Below are 22,420 nucleotides of genomic sequence, written 5' to 3'. Positions count from 1 at the left end.
ATTTACTTATGGCTGCGAGGCGTTTTTGTATCTGTGACATTTCGATCCTTTTGCGCGAGTCTCACATCTATAGAGGATCGGAAGGGTTTCCTATTAACCTCGATGGGAAATCTCGTATGGCGCTCGCACGCACAGCGCCAGGCATTAAAGGTCCCACTAACATCAATGGCGATGAGATCGGGCATGCCACCATTTTTCCCACGCCGCATCGCTCTTGTATATGACGCCACTCACAAGATCGAAGTTCATATTCGCGCGAGATCTGTGTGTCTCACGATGCACAAACCTCACGCCAGTTTCTCAGCCGCGCGCCGGCGTCCTCAGACGGTATTAGTAAATTCAACCCCCTGAATCTCATCAAAAGGGTCTAAAAGGAAAACTGGTTGGTTGCCCCCAGCAACCAATCACAGCGCAGCTTCATTTCTCCAACTGCTGTAGTAAAATGAAAGCTGAGCTCTGATTGGCCGATATGTATGACCCATGGAATACACAGCGGACTGCTGCAGCGCCCCCTCCAGTCGGAGTCTCACATGGGCACCAGCGCTTCCTGCTTTCTATAAACGCTGTGTCTCATATGTGTTTACTTGCGCTCCGTATTACGCTAATTTGTCGCAGCGCGTCCGATGTTGGTGCGTATTACAGACCGAGATGCCCACTGAAGTCAATGGGATCACGTTAACACGCCGGACACATGTATGTTCACTACGGATTTCTGTGTTTGGGCCGCCTTCTGTTTTTCGCACGCATGAAATACGCAATTATTAAGTGTGCAAAAGTAACCGCAATACGCAGGTTGTTGGTCGTGAAAACATATTTCAGAGACCGACGTAGCATCCGCCCGTGTGAACGAGCCCTCAGGGAGATCCCATGATGGAATTCACCACGCGAACTCCGCTTCTAAAATCCGTGTCTTTCTGATGCGGTTTTTGGCGCAAATCTACAAGTGGATTTAGCGGTCAATGGGCAAAATCCACGTGCGGACTTCTGACGAAGAAAATGGTGATTCCGCTTCATGTCGCTTCTTGATGCGTCAAAACTCTGCACAGATCTTGCCAGTTGACTCCACGTACGGATCCGCATCAAAAACCGCATCAAAGATGCAGATTTTGGCGTAGCTTCTAGAGGCGGAGTTAGTGGATAAAATTCACACCGGAGCGGTACGCACTCGCACCGGACAGCGCACCACCTCCCCGTCGGCGTGCGGTCTGACTGCGGGCCACCACACATCACCGGCCCCGATCCTATCCGATAACCTCAGACCGACAGAGCGCCCGCGGCGGCGAATACGAGGAACTGAATGGATTCTATTTCCGCGCCATTTCAGTCTGAAAACTGCGCGAAGAATAAGCAGCGGCCGTGCGGCTGCAGCCGGTGAGGAGGAGCCGAGCCACAAGACCATCCAGTAAGGAGACCTACCCAGAGGGTCAGACGCGAGGAGCCGCCGCCTGGCGAGGGACGCACGGACACGGTCTCAGATTTGTGGCGTTTTGCATAAGGAAACTCCCGGCATGCAAATAAAGGGTTTTATGTATCAAAAATCTGCGACCAAAGAACAGACGGCGACCGGAGGCCCCGCGGACGAGAGGGAGCAGCAGCGAGGGACACAGGGTGAGGCAAACATCCAAGCAGCCGCCATCTAGTGGCACACATTTAACCCCTTAGTGACCGGCCTGCTTTGCGCCTTTAAGGGGTTTTTCAGTGAAATACTAATATTGATGACCCATCATCAAAGCCACAAGTTTACCAGCCGCACACCCCCAACAGCCAGGTGAGGCGAGGCGCGCTCCGACCTCTGCGTATTTGGAGCAGGAGCCTCCATGCCGACCTCCGTGTAGTGGCCAACGCTTGTAACTGCAGGCACAGATCCCACTGAAATCACCGAGAGCCGTGCCTGCAGTTACCAGCGCCGGCCACTACATGGAGGTCGGCATGGAGGCTTCTGCGCCGACCTCTGCGTTATTGCAGCGCTGAAAGCATGCGCCCGCTAAGCTGATTGGTCAGGGTCCTGAGCGATGGACCCCAGCCGATCCCTATGATAGGTCATCAATAGGATTTAATTGGAAAACCCCTTTAAAGGACCAAGATTTTCATTGTCAAACTGCAAGAGCCGCGACTCGCTGCCCGCCGCCTGGAGGCTGTGTTTTGGGAGGAGTCGTATATTTTACTGGCCGCACTCCGGGGTCCATGTGTTGTAGACTCCACCAGCAGAATATGGCAGGCGAGTCAGACACGGCGCCCCCCAAAGACCCCCACTCACCTCTCCGTATCAATCGTGTGAGCCCCATCTGGCAATCCGGCGCCCATGTGCAGAACAGTGCATGACGCAGCCGGCGGTGACGCGTAATCACGCGATACTTCCGCTGCGCTCACAGCAGAAGTATCGCACGACGGACGGCTTCCACTGACTGCCCTGGAAGCCGGACGCGCGTTTCCCTGCGGCAATTAGAGCATGCCGCGATTTCTTTCACGCTGTGGTATTCCAATAGAACCCGACTGCGGGAGAACGCCGCATAAAATGCGTCAGAAATCCGTCCGTGGGCATTAGGCCTAGGGCCGCTCTCACACAGGCGTTTGGTTACAGCACTTAGCACATTTGCTACACCCGCTAAAACCGCTGCACTCGGCCTCCATTTAATGGGGCTTCTAAGATGAGCGTTTTAGCGTGGAGGTTCCAACGTGCGCCAAGTCAGACGCTGGATGTTCTATTTTACGGCGTTTCAGCGCTTTATAACACACCGCATCGCCCACTGAAATGAATGGGGTCCATGTAAAATGTGCGCGTTTTCAGCGCAGCATTCTATGCCACCAGGAGACGAAAACAAAAGTGGTGACATCATCATCTCGCTTTGCCTGTGATGTCACCGCGCTAAAAACGTTGTACAAAGCAGCGGTGCCCACAGTAAAAACACTGCATTTTTACAGCCGCCGATGTGAGAGCGGCAGCGGAGCGGGAAGAGTTATACGAGGGGGGGGGCTGATAAGTCTTTGGCTTTACCCAGAAAGAAACGAGATGGGAAGATGAAACGTTACATTTCTTCCACATCCTCTCCACTGAGGCCAACACACTTCTTACATCGGGATTCCAAGTTCTGTAAGCCTTGCAAAAAGAAGGATTGTGGTTGTGCCTCAAACCAGTCATCCGGAGCAGCCCTGGCATCAGAAATGGGGGGACATTTGGTCCCCTTGAGGTGTTTCTTCAGGTTTGGAAACAGATGATAGTCGGAGGGAGCTAGATCTGGTGAATAAGGTGGGTGGTCAACCAGCTGGAGGCCTAGCTCCACCAGTTTTGCCGTGGTCACTTGTGCAGTGTGAGTCTAGGCGTTGTCTTGCAGGAACAGGATTCCTTTGGACAGCTTGCCGCACCTTTTGGCCTTCAGAGCTGCCTTCAATTGGTCCAAAAGTTCAATGTAATCCCCTGCATTGATGGTGGAACCATTGTGATGGTCGTCCACTAGCAGCACGCCCTCCTTATCCCAGAACACAGACCCATTCCCTTAGTGTCTGACTTTTGCACCCTGAACTTTCACTGAACACTGTGACAGCAGCAGCAGGGTGTTCAGTGACGAGGGGACTCCCAGCAGGGATGAAGGAATCCCCTGCTGCAGCCGTCACAGCAGCGGTCGGAGATCATGATCTTCTCCTATTGCTTTCAATGGGCTGGTGCTGCTGCGGCCCCACTGAAAGCAATGGAATGAAGGTCACTATTGGTTCTGGGGGCCGCCCTGATGGGGGTCACTATTGCACCGGGGGCCGCCCTGAGGGGGGGGGGGGGGATGTCACTTATGCTGGGTGCCGCTGAGGGGTGTCGCCATTATCACTTACATGTGGCGGAAATAGGCAGGGCCGCTTCAAAATAGACAGGGTGCAGATTCTGACTGCTTTTTGGATGCGGAAATGCTGCAGTCAAAATCCGCACGCTGTCTATTTTGAAGCAGCCCGGTCCTTTTTAGAACGACGGGGGTAAAGCATACGTCGTGATAAGCCCCGCCCCCCGGACGTGTTGGCACTTTGCGGTAAATAAGTGGTTTTGGGTTACAGTTTGGGCACTCAGTCTCTAAAAGGTTCGCCATCACTGGCCTAGGCTGTGTTTAGGGATAGTCGGATAGAACAGCGTGTGGAAGCACAAGGGTGGCAGACGTAAGCTGGCGAGGGGGCACAAGGGAAGCACTTGTAGGCCTCATGTCCGCATACAATCTAGATACTTGGAGGAGGCTCTAGGACAGGATGGTGGAGGACAACAACCAACCACCGGGCCAAACCGATCTGTCTTATATATGGACGTCTTATTATAGTAGTGACTGCAATCCTGATTGACCTACAGTAATTACATGTGTAACCGCTTTTAATTGGGGTTCTTCTCCTATATACTGGGTGTTGTGTGCGGAGCTTCCTACACAACTATAGCCATGTGGGAAAAGATGGTTCTAATGCACCACTGCTTGTCATCCGGACACAAGAGAAACCGATCCCGGAAGGAAAGCCCGTCGCTGGGGTCCTTCTCCGAGGGCTGAAGTGATCCTTAACCAATCGTTGTCAACCAACCAAGTGTACTCATACCAGCCGGCTACTGGGAGGGTTCGCGTGCGTACGGGGTTCTTCGCGGGCGCGTACGGGGTTCTTCGCGGGCGCGTACGGGGTTCTTCGCGGGCGCGTACGGGGTTCTTCGCGGGCGCGTACGGGGTTCTTCGCGGGCGCGTACGGGGTTCTTCGCGGGCGCGTACGGGGTTCTTCGCGGGCGCGTACGGGGTTCTTCGCGGGCGCGTACGGGGTTCTTCGCGGGCGCGTACGGGGTTCTTCGCGGGCGCGTACGGGGTTCTTCGCGGGCGCGTACGGGGTTCTTCGCGGGCGCGTACGGGGTTCTTCGCGGGCGCGTACGGGGTTCTTCGCGCGTGCGTACGGGGTTTGGGCCGGGTCTTTCTAATTCAGCATATTACTGGGAATGGCTACATGTGGCATAGTTCATTTTTACGTTTCTCCGATTTATCGAAAGCCTTCACAATAATCTCCGGATGCTTAACAACCCCTTGTCCGCAGTCTACATTCAGCACATCATTGAGTCCCTCCATACAGATGGTCCCCGACTTGTGAACTTCGCAGGATGTGAACAATCTGTCCTGCACTATGATGCTATGGCATTACGTCATTCTGTCAGGCAGTGGACAAGCTTCTATCAAGCCTGTCCGGTCAGATCGCGGGACGCTGTGCGGTTGCTAGGCAGCCGGGGGCCTCCTGAAAGGCCCTAGGGCTGTCTATGCAGAGCGCCTATCAAGCCGTGCGGTGGACGGGCACTCTGCACAGGCAGCCCTGGGGCCTTCAGGAGGTCCCCGGCTGCCTAGCAACCGCACAGCGTCCCGCAATCCCATCGTGGGACGCTGTACGGGCCCCCTGAACGTCGGTGCAGGCTGTTTCTTACAGCAGGCACCCGGCGGCAGCAGTTCCGACCAGCCGCGCCGCTCGTCAGTACTGTTAACACTTTAAATACCGCTGTCAGAGACAGCCTTCCAGGCATTCCTCAGGCTCTGGAGCTAAAGGCTTCTCTTCCCCAATGGCTGGCGTCTATCCAGGCGTCCTTTCCTTCCAATGTGACTGAAGTGGCAGTTGTCAACGGGATCTGGTATGGACCATCAAATTATGGCTCCAAATGTTTTTCTGACATGTCTTTTAAGGATGACCCAGTCTCTGGGAAGAAAAGTATGTGACCCTCTTTTAAGTCTGGATCTGGAATCGAGGAAAATACACATTTATGAGTGAGTTAGCTCCTGATGCAAGGCACTCCCGTGGGAGGGGAGGTCCACATGATGGGCTTGGGGGGTGTTGGAGACAATATAGGCCCTACCAAACATAACGTCTGTACACTTCAACAGCACATCAAGGGTTACTTCTTACAGTGCTCTCAGCTCAGCTGTAGGGCATGGGCAATTACCACTCTATTTGGCTGAGCAGGGAATCCTCCCTCATTGCCTCAGTGTTGGTGTATGTTTGTCTCAGACACCCAGCATAGTTCCTGTTTCCCACTACTTTGCCTGCAGTTATTCTGTATTGATATCTCTATTCGTTTGTTTACTGCCTCCCTGTGTTTGTTCTGATCCTGTCTCTGACCTCGTTGTCTGTTCCTCTGTCTTTTGCCCTTGTTTGTATGCTCATTCATTGCCTTCCTGTCCCTGTGGTGTGTACTGCCCTGTCCTGTGTCCTATCAGGGATAGTCAGGCCCGAGAAGAAGCCCATGGGGTCGCCCTTGTTAGGACGCCTATCCCGCTTTTAGGTAGGGGCACCCCCATCTTCCTGACTAGCAAAGGGCAAGATTTCCTTCTGACCACCGAGGGTCAGCTGCCAAGCCAAACTGATAGGTTGGAACAGTGGGTCCACACTCAGTACACTGAGGCCATGGAACCCACCGATCCCTCGCCGCAACGGACTCTCGAGTTGTTGCAGGGAATGGTGCAACAGCATAATCGTCAGGAGCAAATTCTGGCATACCTGCATAACGCCAGTGCTCGTCTAAGCAACATGTCATCTACCGCACCAGTTACAACCGCAGCACCGTACCTTCAGGCAGCCTCTGCGTCTGGTTCAGGCCCTTGTCGGTCTGCCCTGCCAAGCTACGAGGATGACCCCAAACCATGCCATGGGTTCATCAACCAGTGTTCCCTTCACTTCGAGTCGCTGTCCCACCTGTTTACCACAGATTGCGCTACGGGGGAAATAATAGGTCATCTAATCTCTCCAGATTCACTCGCCTGGATTAACCCTGTCTGGGAGAGAGACATTCAAGTGGTTAATAACCTTAGTATGTTTGTAGAGACCTTTCAGAGAGTTTTTGATGAGCCAGGCTGTACCACTTCCACTCCCCCCTCCCTACTGCACCTTCATCAGAACAGTCTCCCTGTGGACCAATATGCCATTCAGTTTAGAACCCTGACTTCAGATTTGGGTTGGAACAATGAGGCACTGGTAGCAGCATTCTGGGAGGGCTTGGTAGGTTGCAGCAAAGTCAAGTTGGCTGGTCGCGAGGTTCCGACTTCCCTGGACGCCTTGATCTCCCTGGCCACAAGAATCAATCTTCGGTTCCAGGAGAGGACCAAGGAAGCTGCCCAGTAGAGGATGCTGATCCATCTGGCACCCAAGTTCCAGAGACCACTCTCTGCCCCACCTACTACCTCCTTGTCTAATGACCCGAGCCCATGTAGGTTGCTCAGCTCAAACTCAAGGAGGAGGAGCGCATGCTCAGACGCTATAAAAATCTGTGCAGGTACTGTGGAGCTCCGGGTCATCTTGTCCGTACCTGTCCTCACAAGCCGGGAGACTCTTCAGCGTAGGGTCAATAGCGGAGGCTACCCGAGGTGAGAATCACTCCTCTCCAAGTTGGAATCTACCTATGACCCTGTCCTTCTCTGGTACTTAGATCACAGTAGTTGCCTTTCTGGATTCCAGTTCGGCCGGGAACTTCTTACAGCAGACCTCTACCAAATTCTTGCCCAACGCCTAAAGAGCTCTCTGGTGGTGATAACTGTCGATGGAAGTACCCTTTCTGAGACCATTCAATTTGCCACTGAGCTGTTGCAGCTGAGAATAGGTGCTCTCCACTCAGGGAAAATTTCCCTGCTGGTCCTTCCAAGGGCGACCAGTCTCCGGTTACTGGATCTGCCTTGGCTTGGTCTACATAATCCTATCACGGATTAGAGGTCAGGAGAGGTGTTACGCTAGGGAACATCCTGCTATGCCAAGTGCCTACTCCCAGTTCCACCGGTTAACCATGCAAACTACTACTGGCAGTTCATCCCGCACTCTTCCATCTTAACATCGCCTATCTCTGCTCTCACCCGTAAAAGAAGCAGATGCCAAGCGGTGGTCTCCGGAGGCCGAGACAGCTTTCCAAGTCCCGAAACTAGCCTTCATCAGCATCCCGTTTTGCACCTGCAATTTTTTGTAGTGGTTGATGCTTCGTCCTCTGGTGCAGAAAAGGGTCTTGGGGAGAATGGTGACATGAAGATTCTTTTCCAAATCTTTCTCTGCGGCGGAATGGAATTACCCTATAGGAGCTTGTGAATTCTTGGCTATCAAGACGGCTCTGGACTTCAGGCGGTTTCTGCTTGAGGGATCCTTCTCAGACTATAGTGGTTTATACTGACCATAAGAACTTAACGTATCTACGGACCGCACAACGACTCAACTCTCGTCAAGCCAAGTGGGCCTTTTCTTTTGTTTTCCCTATTCGGTTTTGTCCTGCATCTCCGGTCCGCTGATAATATTAAAGCCGACGCTCTGCCTGGAGCGTTTGATGGCAATGATCTCGAGGGGAGCCCACAATTTATCACTGACCCTGCTAGGATGGTAGCCATGGCTCCTGTCCGTCTTAAGGACATTCCTGGCTGGAAAGACTCTTGTACCTGAATCCAAGAAACAACTAGTCTTGTCCTGGGGACCTCGCTCCAAACTAGCTGGGCCTTCCGGTCAACTCAAGACTGTCGAATTAATTTGTTGTCCCTACTGGTGGCCGTCCATGAAGAAGGTGATGTATCCGAGCTCTTCTGAAGGGTTTTATTGTTTCCAGAGTTTATATAGAGAAAAGCAAAGCAGTGATAATAATCGTCCGACTACCGGAAGGAACAGAAGTGCAACATTTTACTCCAGCATTCTGTGACATTTGCATATATCAGTTCATTTCGCATCCCTCCACAAACCGGTTCTGCTCTTTACCATTTTCATAAGTCTGTTAAGTGAACTCCATCAACCCTGGGGGGTAATATCCAAAAGTCAGGTGAATTTTATTATTCCCGATGGATAATGTGCAGAAACTACTAATTTTCTCTTAAGGCCCGTTTACACGGGACGATTATCGTTATGAGTTGTTCAGAACCCCAGTGCGCCCGCGGGAGGTTGAACGGTAGTCGTCCCGTGTAAATGTATGCAGAGAACTGAACGACTATCTGCTTACAGTGAATGGAGGCGCCCGGGGGTGGGCCGCCGCCCGACTCCATGCCGGCAGCACATGAGCGAGGTTTACTGGTATGCGCTGTCACGCATCGTCTGCCCCACAGCTCGCCCCAGGCTGTACAGTACTCTGCCTTATTTATGGATACATTGTATCACGCCTATATCAGCCTATTAGACTCGGCCAGAAGTAGAGTCCAGTACGTCGAGTCACAAGGCAGACATGGAGGACTTTGTCAGGCCTCCGAGTGCCAAGGGAACCCATTCGTAACTGCAGGGTGCCGATGGGTGACAAAAGGAGCTCCTTCCTCATCATCTGCTTACACGCTGCAGTTTATATTGATTGTGGCACATGAGGGGTTCACCTGCCAGGGTCTGAGGTTTCTGCACTCTTGCCAGGTTACAGCAGGAGCCCCGCTGTCAGTAGTCAGCCGAGCCACCACCTTAAAAAGATGTAAGTAAAGGTTTAAAGCCCATTTGTGAGGTTAGTTAAAAAAAAAGCATATTGCAGTCACCAAGGGGTTAAAGAAACATCTCCTAATATGCAAAAAAAAAAAGACAATTTGCCCTTGTGTGAAGCCCCTTCTAGTCAGCTGATTCTGGGTAACCCATCCCCTCCTCTGTGGGTGACAACCACTAATGTCACCCAGCTCGCCACAAACCCTAAATGGCACAAAATAACAGAGTTTTACATAGTTTGGCTGAAATCCATGTCCATCAAGTGTCAGTCTTTACTATAACACTGGCATTCCGTTCCTGAACCAGGAACATAGAATGGTAGAGTTGGAAGGGACCTCCAGGGGCATCTGATCCAACCGCCTGCTCCCTGCATCGGGATGAAGATGGAGAAGCAAGTGATGAAGGATACAGGAAGACGTGGATGTAACCAATGTGGAGAATACATAGACCGGATTCTCTGCAGGCGGGTGTATATTTGGGGTAAATGCTCATTACTGCGTGTAGAATCATCCCAGGGCTGCTTACTGCAGGGCGCACACAGCTCTCACGGCTAATGAAACCCAAAAGGACGTGTAGGAGTGGTCCCCGGGGCCCCGGAGCCGTCAGATAGGAAATACAAGCCTTGCTTGGAAACGCAGACTCTGCTGCTAATACCTGACGAAGAAACACACCCAGAACGCGGCGGCGGCGGCACAGGAGGGTCTGGTCGGGGGCGAGGAAATCTGACCAGGTAAGTGGGTACCTGAGCGGTGATGAGGACCACCAGTCCAGTCGCCCATCATGGGGGTGGAGAGAGAGGGGGAGTGCAGCCATCAGCAGTGATACAATATAAGACACTATGTAACCATGTAGTCACTGGCGGGGGCAACAGAACGTACAGCGTACATGAATGGGGGAGCGCCGAAGAGGATGGACGGGGGAGAGAGTTCTCTAGTCGGAGCTCCGGATCTCCCTGTTGATTGACGCAAATAACTGTGCGGCCAGGACGGAGATGTCTACATCACAATGAAATCTGTCGCACCCACACCCCACCATTTCCTGTTCCCTCTGGTGGCGCCGGTGACAGATGCCACAACCCAACCGGCAGATGTAAAACTAGGAAAGAGAAACTAGAATGTTTCCGGCGGCCCACGTGGAGGACGGCGAATGCAGCTCCAGATATGAATGAAGACTAAGAGCAGCAAATGTAGGTCTGAATGTGGGCGGAGAATGAGAAGGGTGAGCGCAGCTCTGGCTGCCACTGGCGTACTATGAGAAGGGTGAGCGCAGCTCTGGCTGCCACTGGCATACTATGAGAAGGGTGAGCGCAGCTCTGGCTGCCACTGGCATACTATGAGAAGGGTGAGCGCAGCTCTGGCTGCCACTGGCGTACTATGAGAAGGGTGAGCGCAGCTCTGGCTGCGACTGGGATATTATGAGAAGGGTGAGCGCAGCTCTGGCTGCGACTGGGATCTTATGAGAAGGGTGAGCGCAGCACTGGCTACGACTGGGATCTTATGAGAAGGGTGAGCGCAGCTCTGGCTACGACTGGGATATTATGAGAAGGGTGAGCGCAGCACTGGCTGCGACTGGGATATTATGAGAAGGGTGAGCGCAGCTCTGGCTGCCACTGGGATATTATGCAACGATACATTGAATGCTTCCTTATTTGTACCTTTTTTTTGCTTTTCCTGCAGGCTCACAAAGTACGATGCTGATGACAAGCCGGCGGCGGGGCAGACAATGAGCTTCCTCGGATGCACCAAGTCAGGGTTTGTGTTATGCGTCGGCCTCTCCATTGTCCTATTGGCCATTAACAACATGAACGAATTTGGGAACGGGCCGACCACGGATGAGGAGATCAAGGAATGCGGCTTCTATCCCGGAGAACTGTGCAAAGCGTTATTTGAGGGGAAGCCCGCCGCCCTGGTGGTGGGAAATATATGTCAAGCAGCCCTGCCACCATCCAGAGAAGAAGGGGAGGCCATCCTGCGGTCCAACTGCTCCACCCTGATAAATGACCTGCACATTATAACAAAGCCGCTGTCGGCGGAGGAGGCGGACTACCCCTTGGCGTACATCCTGACCATACACAAGCAGCTGGACATGTTCACCAAGCTGCTCGCCGCTATTTACGCCCCGCAGAACGTGTACTGCATTCACATCGACCTGAAATCTCCCAAGACGTACAGTCAGGCGGTACGGCGGCTCGCCGGCTGCTTCCACAACGTCTTTCTATCATCCCGGCAGGAGACGGTGGTCTACGCGGGGTTTTCAAGGCTACGTGCTGATGTGAACTGCATGGAGGACCTTGTCCGCTCCGACCTCCCGTGGAGGAACGTCATTAACCTGTGCGGCCAGGACTTTCCCGTGAAGACCAACAAGGAGATCGTGCGGTACCTCAAGAGCAAGTGGAAGGGCAAGAACCTGACGCCAGGCGTGATCCAGCCGCCGCACATCCGATACCGCACACAAGTGGCCTATAAGGAGTTTGTCCATAAGGGGAAGTCCTACGTCTATCCCACCCAAGAGAAGAAGGCAGGACCCCCACATAACATCACGCTCTACTTTGGGACCGCCTACTACGCCCTGACCAGGGGCTTTGTAGAGTTCGTGTTGACTGACCAACGGGCGAAGGATCTGCTCGAGTGGTCGAAAAACACGTACAGCCCAGACGAGCACTACTGGGTGACCCTCAACAGGATGAAAGGTGAGAACTAGAACCCCTTATTACTAGGACACCTATAGGAGCCCCTGGCAAGAAAAAATTATTCCGGCGTCTGTGTCCCCGGCGTGATGGTCTGACCGCGGTGCGGCAAGCTGCTTGAAAATTCTCCCCGCTGTCATCTCCCTGCTTGGCTTTGAATTTCCCTGCCGTCAGCGCTGTGTAAGTAAGCACTGTGATTGGATGGAGCGCCAGCCAATCACAGCTTCATCACCAAGTAGGTTCCAAAGGAGGTAAAGGTATTAATTCATGCACAGCCTCCGTTCGGGGATCATGGACCTCCAAATCCCCACAGTAAGTCCAAAGGTACGAAAAATAGTGTGAAGTAAAAATCAAGAACTCTTTATTGCTTCATGTTATAAAAGAAGCCAATCACAGCCACTCAGTGAGGTCATCCACTGAGTGGCTGTAAATGATCGAGCGCCGGCTGTGATTGGCTGGAACTCGATCCAATCACAGCGCTTACCTACACAGCGTTGATAGCGGGGGAATTCAAAGCTGAGTGGGGAGAATTCTCAAGCAGCTTGCCGCACTGCTGGGGACACAGACGGCGGCCGGGAGGGGAGGATTGCGGGTTGTTTGTTGCTTTTTTTTACCCCACTCGAGTATAAGCCATGGGGGGCTTTTTCAGCATAAAAAAATGTGCTGAAAAACTTGGCTTATACTCCAGTATATACGGTAAATAAATGTTACTGTTTCAAAAAAAAAAAAAAAAAAAAGATTGCTTTACTAAATCTTCTCTTATAATTGATCTTGCAATGATTTGCTGCTTGTACTATATACTGCAGCGCTTCAGTATTGCAGTATATAGTAATCTTTGATGTGGCCATATATATATAGGTGACCAGCAGGTGTTTGGGATGCTACTTGCAGGCTGCGGCTCATGTTAATATATGGAGTTATTATCATGACAGACTGGAGGCAGCGCCCGAAAGGCATCTATGCCCGGCAGCCCTGCCAGCCTTCACTGGGCTCCGGACTATCGTGCCAGCCCATCAGCAGTCGCCAATTGTCTCCATTCCTCACTTTAAGATCTCTGCATGCTGTCAATTAATGGAATCTCCTCATCTACATCCAGCGGCTGAAGAACAGACTTGTTACACTCCTCTGTGCGCCAAATACTGCAGCAGAAAGCTCTCCTGTCTCCATCGTTTGTTACAATGTATCAGTTTGGAATCCACAGAGGATTGTGTAGACTGGATGCAATTATAACAAATCCTCAGCTGTGAGAAGTAGCAGGTTGTGATTGGGCAGCACTAAAAGGCCTTTTACATGCCTAGTGGCCGGGGCAAAAACAGTCATAGGGCTTATTCACACGAGCGTATATATCGGCCGGCCAATATATGCTATCTGATGCATCAGATCACACAGGTGTATTCCCATGGGAGCCAATGACAGCGGCCGGAGAAAGGAGGTGGGAAGGAGTTTAACGGCGTGACTGCTAAAGGGAAGGGGGAAGACAGCATGGCACAGCTAAGCCGTCCACCCCCCTGCCTGACGCCATATACGCCGAGCCTGTGCATCGGATGGCAGCGTATATCGGCGGCTGTGAAAACGCCAGCCCATATACGCTCGTGTGAATAAGCCCCGGGGAAGCGTCACCGACTGATCAAGTGGCCCGTGTAAATGAACTCATTGAGAAAAACGCATTATCTTCATGCGTGTATTTTGCAATCGCACAGAAGTCATGCGTAGATATCGCCGTTGTGGGCAGCGCAGCCCCTAATGTGAGCAGGGGATGTAAAGCTGGATAGGGGGCGGACAACGTGTGACCCCATAGAGGATCCGTGTGTGTGAAGGCCAGACCAGCGCCAATCTGTCCGACCGCCGATCGTTATCTGATCACACTGCCGCCCTGCAACCTCGTGATCTAATAGAAATCAATGTTATGACTGACAAGTAGGCGTGACCCTTTGGTGGCAGTCGTGGCTACTTGTGAATCGCAGCATGACCGGCACGGACGTCTGTGAGAGGAGCGATCGCAGGGTACACGGAGACCCGTATTGTAGCCACGCTCACCATGGAGCCCGGCCGGAGGAAGGGCTCACTAGATGTGAAACGAGCCCAACCGCGTTCATTATCCAACACTGAGTGGACTGGATACAAACCTGCATTCACGGCTCGCCGGCGCGGCGTCCGCGCTTTACAGTCCGTAAATACGCTGTGAATTTACGGACTGAGACTCTGCTCATTCATAACGTATTTTGAACATTTTGTGATTTTTTTGCGCACGTGATCCCGGTGTCTGTACGCCCGCAAAACACCCCCCCGACCCCACTGCTTTGTGCGTAAATACGCATCTACCATGCACACTCACCACGCATTTACACAATCCCATTGACTTCTATGGGCTCTTTTGGTGCGCGACAGAACTCGCTGCGGCTTCCTTCACGTGACCGAAAGTCGTGTGAAAAATACGCCGGTCTGAATAAGGCGTATATATATATATACATACACGCCCCGGTGGACGAGCGCTAAGCTGCATTAACTGAGACATTTTGTCAAAACTTCAGCTGCTTTTACACGGATGTTATCGGTCGGATTCCTGCGATCCGGCGAGAATCTGAAGGCCGGTCGTACAGCGGAAATACGGAGACGTCCTTCATTGCTCGGTCGTTCAGTCGCTACGTGCAGAAAGCGGAAAGACGGAGCGTTCGTGTAAACAGGCAGCCGTTCCCTTATAAGCACATGGTTATCGCTGGACGAGCCGCCATCTGCGCCCAACACATCCTCCCGGGAGTACCAGCACCCTAAGGGTGCCTGTCCACGGGCAGTTTACCACTGGCGAATCACGCCCTCTGCAGCCTTCCATAGCGTTGCTATGGAAAGCGCCGGCATACCGTTGACGAGAGGAGAATCATTATGATTCTCCGCTCGCGGCGGGCAATCCGCAGCATGCCCCAATTCTCCACGGTCAGCCTATCTATCAGATAGGGCTGACCGGCAGAGATTCGGTGGCGGCTCCTGCTCCCAGGGATACCGCATGCCTGTGGACAGGGGGCCTTAGGCATGCAGAAGACTCAACACCAAACATCTCACAGCTGAGGGTTTGTTACAACTGGATTCAGTCTAGACAACCCTCTATGAACTCCAGACTGATGCAATGTAACAAACTATCAGAGAGGCGTTCAGCTCACAGAGGATTGTCCAGACGGGTCACAAGTGTAACAAAACCTCTGCTGCGAGAAGTATCCAGTCAGTACAAGCATCTGCTTATATTCACAGACAGCAAGCAGAGAGATTAAAAACAGTGAGAAAGCAGGATGAGGCTCAGCTCACATCTGCGCTGGAGTCTCCGCAGATTGTCCCAAAGTCCCAGGCCAGGCAGCACAACGTGCCGAGCTATGCTGGCCAGGAAACAGAAGGCTGAATGCAGATGTGAAGAGAGACTTAAAGGGGCTGTCCACAATTTGAAAAACAGCATGGCTACCGTTTTCGAAACACTAACCGCCCCCCGTCCGTGTGGACAGTGCGCAATATTGCAGCTCATTCACATTCACGTCAATGGAGCTCAGCTGCAATACCAGAGACAACCACTGACAGGAGTGGCGCTGTTTTGGAGGACAGCCATGTTTTTCTAATCCTGGACAACCCCATTACGTTTCACTGACATAAAACTGGAAAAGCTCCTTGAACATCGCTGGCCCCGACTGTCCTGATAACCGGAGGGGTAGAAGTGTCAGTCAGGGTGAAGCAGCCGCATTCATCGCTGCACTAGTACAACTCTTGGACTTTGGTGTTACCGGCCCTTTAAACTGTGCGCTGCATTGCTTCCCCAGATTTTCCCGGATCTACGCCCGACGCCGGCTGGGAGGGGAACATCCGAGCTGTTAAATGGAGGGACCAGCAAGGCATCTCGCACTCCGGCTGCAGCGGTAAGCTTTACAACCTACCTTTGTACCTCTGGGGGGTGGGAGGGTGGGGGAATAAAGCACAAACTGCCTCTAAAGGCCCGCCCACAGCGCCATTATCACGGAAGTTTCACGGATATATGCATATTACCCCCTTCATGACCGTCGAACTACAACATCCTGCGGTCGTGAAGTGCGCATGGAGCTCTGATCGCGGCTGTTAACCATCTAGGTGTCGCGGTCAAAGCTGACCACGAGCCTAAACAGTCAGCGGGGGGCGTCCCTCCCATGCCTCACTGGCACCCCTGCAGTGTGATCTGAGCGTGCCGATGGGCTAGCATGGCAGCCTGGAGCCTACTGAAGGCTGCCACACAGTCTTGCCCATGACAGGGCTTGCAAGACAAAATCCATAATCAATATATACTGCAATACTGAGTTATTACAGTATACAGTGCGATCCAATGAGCGTCAGGACCCTGCGGGGAGAAAATACATTTTTTATAACAGAAACGGTTTTTATTTGCTCACCAAAAATTTAAATCAAAATCTTAACCCGTAAATCACGAGCCCCGCGAGCTCAGCCGGCGAAAGACGAACAGGTTCCGAGTCTCAGAACGCGGCGCCGGACGCCATTTTTGTATAAGAAAAAAAAGTTCTTTCCTTTTGAAAAATGTAAAAATAAAACACAACTATAAATTTGGTGTCGCTGCAATCACAGCGAGCCGAAGAACAGAGGCTCGCGCCAATCCTCACCGCACGGCGAACGCTGGAAAAGGTAAACCCATCAAAATGGCGCTTGTGCTTTTTTTTTTTTCCATTGCCTCCCACTTAAACATCTATTTGACCGCCTGCAGATGACCGGGTCGGGTCGCATCCGGGAGCCCGCGGGGGAATCCGACCCGGGGCCCAGCCGGTGTCCGTGCGTACCTGTATTTATCGGTACTGCGGACGGTCCGGACAGCTCGCCATCGCACGTGTGCAGTACAGATTATTTTATTTAAATCCCCGCTTTCTTTGCGCAGACGCTAGGCGATGATACGAAATCCATGACCTTTCGCAATGTCAATTTGGAAAGGCCGCGGATCGGCCGGCATCCATTTACTTCAATGGAAGACTTCCGCGCCCCCCCAAAAAAAATGTCCACGGGTGGTTCAGATTCCGCCTGTGGGAGGCGCAGCTGGATCCCATCCTACCCGCGGCTGGGGACAATTATTTACCTGTCCGGGTCTTCTGCACTGCGGATGCGTGAGGCCCGTGCTAGTACATTTTTTTTAACTCCCGCTTTCCCGTGGATCGGTGGCGGGTCCGGTGGCAGCTAGAGGTGCGCCGCAGAACGGACGGCCGCCATTGACTTCAATGGAAACCATCTGTGCCGGATCCGCTGCAAAATGGAGCATGCTGCGATTTGTTTTCCGGACCAAGAGATCCGCCATCAAACGCGCCGCAGACGCTGGGCCTCAGTCCGGAGTCCACCTGGATACGTTGTAACAACCCCTCAGCTGTGAGAAGTCTGTCGGGACAGCGGTAACCAGGAATCAGTTGGAGATATCCGTGTGCGGCATTTCAGTCTCTGACGCGATTCCGCACGGATCCGCGTTGAGAAGCGACGCGTTCCTCCTTAATTTGGATCTACACTATAAATTCCGCACGCCAATCCTGCCCAGTGACCCGGTAAATCCACCCGTGAATTGCGTCAGAAGTTCGCGGCTTCGCCAGGGATTTCTGCCGCAGTTTTTTGAGGTGGAGTCCATGCTGTTTTACCTCGGCGCCGCGTATCCTCAGAGACGCAATGTGATCCGTAGCTCAGAGCATTGCCTGCAACTGTAACAAACCCTCAGCTGTTTCTTCCCCACTGATCCTGAGCCCCATTCTCCCCGCAGGGCATTACGTCCGTGACATCTGCGTCTTCGGCCTCGGAGATTTGCGCTGGTTGGTCGATTCTCCGCATCTCTTCGCGAACAAGTTTGACCCGCGTCGTTACGGCCTTGTCACCGACTGCCTGGAGAGACATTACAGGGTCCGCGTCCTGCAGGGGGCAGCAGGGGTCCCGCTGGAGCCGGGCTGGTACTTCCCGGATGAGTACTCCACAAAGACCATACAGTGATGGCGAGCAGAGCGCCCCCAGGTGGTGAAACACAACACATCATTTGAATACATGCAAACCAGAACGCTGCGGCGCGGCTGTTCGCATGGAGACGGCGAAGGACGTAATGTGATCCAAAGTGGAACGTTCCTCCGAATCTCAGCAACTTTATTAACCCTTGAAGGGTGGATGTCGGCCGGAGTCATAAAACACAGAAAGGACAAGGAAACCAATGGCGGATCAGAAGTAGCAAGATGAAGCCGGGCGCACTCAGCCCTGCCAGAACCGATCGCGGCACAACGCAGCGCCGCAGACCCCGGTCATTACTTCTATCCTTAACCCATTCACCTCCAGGACATATATTTACATCATGGGGGGTGCGGGGTTTGTATAGAGCAAGTTGGGGGTCGATAACACTCCATAGACAGCGGGTGTTGGGTGCGATCAGCCTTCACCCGTTAAATGCCCCTGACAATTCTGGCAGCGCCATCTAAAAGCCCCGATCAGTAATCGGGCGCCCCGAACCGGCCCCCATGGTGAGACCGTGAGGTGCCCACGTCATGATAGACTGCCTGTTAGAATGTGGTATAATGCAATAGTAGGATAAGGCATCATACTCTGTGAGTGATCAAACGACCGCAAGTTCAAGTCCCCCGCGGGGCGAAAGAAGGGAAAACAAAAAGTTTTGTTGTTAGAAAATAAAAAGGTAATGAAAGCTGAAAAAAAACATTTCCCGCATTCATGAATCCCTCAACATTCAAAAGGACAGACCTCTGGAATCGCCGCGTCCGGAGAACGCCTATTCATCAGAGTCAGGGCTCACACACACTTGCGTGTTTTTCATGCGTTTGTCAATGGGGCTTTCTAATGTTACAAACCCGTCGCAGGTCGGCGCTTTGTGATTTTTGTGCGATGCGTTTTAACATTAGAGTCCCATTGACATTGGCGTGAAAAAGAACGCGCAAAAATAACGCAAGCGTGCCGGAGCCCCGACTCATGGTGGCCGTTGTCAGGAGAGAAAAAATTAACACTCACGAGGATCGCAGTTTTTTTGGTCGCCGTCTCCAAGAAAAAAAGTTTAACAACAAACGATCAAAAAGTCACAAGTGCTCCAAAAAGGTACCAATAGAAACTAGAAGACGTCCCGCAAATAACCAGCGTCCCGCGCAAATGTTGACAGAAAACGAACGTTTTGGCGGGCAGAAGATGGCGGCAGAGGATACATTTTGTGAGATGATAAATCCGTTATCGCTGTAAGCGCAGAATAAAGGTTCCTCATTCTTGCCAATATGTGTGAGTGGTGAGGCCAGACCCCGGCGGCGGCGGCGGCGCGGACGCTCTGCCCACTTACCTCCACTTACAATTTTTACAGTTTTTGGTGCTTCATACGCCACAATGAACACGACTCGTCCCGCAGCGAACAGCCAGGTGAATACAAGAGGGAGGAGATTTTGAAAGTGCGCAATTGTTGGTCTCCTACGAGACATAACGCGGTACAATGTTGAATTGGCGCACCTGTAGGTAAATGATAGGGCGGGCAGCGGAGCGCAGACACGCAGTGTAATAGTCAGATCATAGTCATGTGACCACTTTGGGATCTGCATTATAGACAGTGAAATTCCCTTCAACGGATTGCTCAAGATTGTAAGTTTTCACCTAATCACAGGGTCAGATGGGCGGGGCCGACCGCTGGGACCTCCCCTAAAAGACGGTCCGCGACTCCCCTGTATAAATGCAGAGATGGTCAATGTGAGACCGCCGAACGGAAGCGGGGAGCGGAACCCAGCTCCATCTAGCAGACCCATAGAGGTGCGAGCAGCACTCCACTCCACCGGGGGCTCAGGAAGCCGGCAGTCAGACCCCCCACCCAGCAGACACTTACCACCCAGTCTCCTTTAAATAGCGTATCAACCAGAGCCATCAGGGCCGCCCGCACACAGACATGGTACATGGTTTAGCGCTGTACAACGCCCCATTCGTGCCAATGGGGCGGCTCACACAAGTGTCAAAGTGTAGCATTGCCAACGCTGCTGTGCTTGGACAGCGATGCATGTTCTATCTTTGGTGCTTTTCGGCCCTGCGTCGCCCATTGAATGGCTGTGATTGGTGCATGTAGCGCTGGCTGTGATTGGCTGAGAGGGCTGTTACTCAGCCAATTCAGCCAATCAGAGCAGTCTCTTGCTAGGAGGCCAGGAATCTCCGTCATTACCAATAGATGCGTTGCCAGCTTGACAAGCGCCTGGCAGCCAGCCCGAAGCTCCAAAAACACCGGCGGGGACCCGTCGGCACCTGCAAGGTTTTCAGCATTCTTCGCTGCGTTTTCATCTGTGCTTATAATACATGCGAGCGCTGCTGAAACCGGGCTAACAGCACTAAACGCAGCATGGAAAACACTGCAAACACCTGTGTGAGGGGGGCCTTAAGGAGCATGAATGTCTGATAGATGCAGCTCCACTACTGGGACCCCCACTATTGACAGAAAGGGGGTCCCATCACTCCCATGATGTCAATAAAGTGAGAGGTGCAGGAGAACGCAGATCCAGGGAGCTACAGGAACAGCTGAGCCAGAGCTTCCCAGGGTGCAATCATCAGATTAGGCAACGAATGCGGGGAGATTTTAGCTCTGAAGCTGACAGAATAGTGAGTGCAGCTCTGGAGGAGAATACCGGATGTAACTCAGCATCAGTACAGGATAAGTAATGTATGTACACAGCGACTCCCCCAGCAGAATAGTGAGTGCAGCTCTGGAGTATAATACAGGATGTAACTCAGGAGCAGTACAGGATAAGTGATAGATGTATACAGTGACTCCACCAGCAGAATAGTGAGTGCAGCTCTGGGGTATAATACAGGATGTAACTCAGGATCAGTACAGGATAAGTAATGTATATACACAGGGAGTCCACCAGCAGAATAGTGAGTGCAGCTCTGGGGTATAATACAGGATGTAACTCAGGATCAGTACAGGATAAGTAATGTATGTACACGGTGACTCCACCAGCAGAATAGGGAGTGCAGCTCTAGAGTATAATACAGCATAAGTAATGTATGTACACAGTGACTCCACCAGCAGAATAGTGAGTGCAGCTCTGGAATATAATACAGGATGTAACTCAGGATCAGTACAAGATAAGTAATGTATGTACACAGTGGCTCCACCAGCAGAATAGTGAGTGCAGCTCTGGAGTATAATACAGGATGTAACTCAGGATCAGTACAGGATGGGTAATGTATGTATACAGTGCCTCCACCAGCAGCAGAATAGTGAGTGCAGCTCTGGAGTATAATACAGGATGTAACTCAGGATCAGTACAGGATAAGTAATGTATGTACACAGTGACTCCACCAGCAGAATAGTGAGTGCAGCTCTGGAGTATAATACAGGATGTAACACAGGATCAGTACAGGATAAGTGATGTATGTACACAGTTACTCCACCAGCAGAATAGTGAGTGCAGCTCTGGGGTATAATACAGCAGGTAACTCAGGATCAGTACAGGATAAGTAATGTATGTACACAGTGACTCCACCAGCAGAATAGTGAGTGCAGCTCTGGGGTATAATACAGCATGTAACTCAGGATCAGTACAGGATAAGTAATGTATGTACACAGTGACTCCACCAGCAGAATAGTGAGTGCAGCTCTGGAGTATAATACAGGATGTAACTCAGGAGCTGTACAGGATCAGTAATTTATTTACACAGTGACTCCACCAGCAGAATAGTGAGTACAGCTCTGGAGTATAATACAGGATGTAACTCAGGATCAGTACAGGATAAGTAATGTATGTACACATTGACTCCCCCAGCAGAATAGTGAGTGCAGCTCTGGAGTATAATACAGGATGTAACTCAGGATCAGTGCAGGATAAGTAATGTATGTACACAGTGACTCCACCAGCAGAATAGTGAGTGCAGCTCTGGAGTATAATACAGGATGTAACTCAGGATCAGTACAGGATAAGTAATGTATGTACACAGTGACTCCACCAGCAGAATAGTGAGTGCAGCTCTGGAGTATAATACAGGATGTAACTCAGGATCAGTACAGGATAAGTAATGTATGTACACAGTGACTCCACCAGCAGAATAGTGAGTGCAGCTCTGGGGTATAATACAGCATGTAACTCAGGATCAGTACAGGATAAGTAATGTATGTACACAGTGACTCCACCAGCAGAATAGTGAGTGCAGCTCTGGAGTATAATACAGGATGTAACTCAGGAGCTGTACAGGATCAGTAATTTATTTACACAGTGACTCCACCAGCAGAATAGTGAGTGCAGCTCTGGAGTATAATACAGGATGTAACTCAGGATCAGTACAGGATAAGTAATGTATGTACACAGTGACTCCTCCAGCAGAATAGTGAGTGCAGCTCTGGAGTATAAT

At 51.9% G+C, this 22,420-nt stretch overlaps 2 protein-coding genes across 2 annotated transcripts in view; one reads left to right on the top strand and one right to left on the bottom strand.

Moving 5' to 3' along the window:
• RTF2 (replication termination factor 2) overlaps positions 1-22,420 on the bottom strand; it is a 53,469-nt gene that overhangs the window by 17,580 nt on the left and 13,469 nt on the right. The gene's annotated exons all lie outside the window — the stretch shown is intronic.
• LOC136588280 (beta-1,3-galactosyl-O-glycosyl-glycoprotein beta-1,6-N-acetylglucosaminyltransferase 7-like) lies at positions 11,088-18,049 on the top strand. Its single transcript, XM_066587377.1, has 3 exons — positions 11,088-12,079; positions 15,874-15,969; positions 17,826-18,049. Exons 1-3 carry the CDS (start codon positions 11,113-11,115, stop codon positions 18,047-18,049), a joined length of 1,287 nt encoding a protein of 428 aa, XP_066443474.1. The 5' UTR covers positions 11,088-11,112.

The sequence above is a fragment of the Eleutherodactylus coqui genome, chromosome 13 (assembly GCF_035609145.1).
Source record: "Eleutherodactylus coqui strain aEleCoq1 chromosome 13, aEleCoq1.hap1, whole genome shotgun sequence".
NCBI classification, from domain to species: Eukaryota; Metazoa; Chordata; class Amphibia; order Anura; family Eleutherodactylidae; genus Eleutherodactylus; species Eleutherodactylus coqui.
Note: the sequence above shows the minus strand (reverse complement) of the source record. Positions and strands in the feature narration are given on the sequence as shown.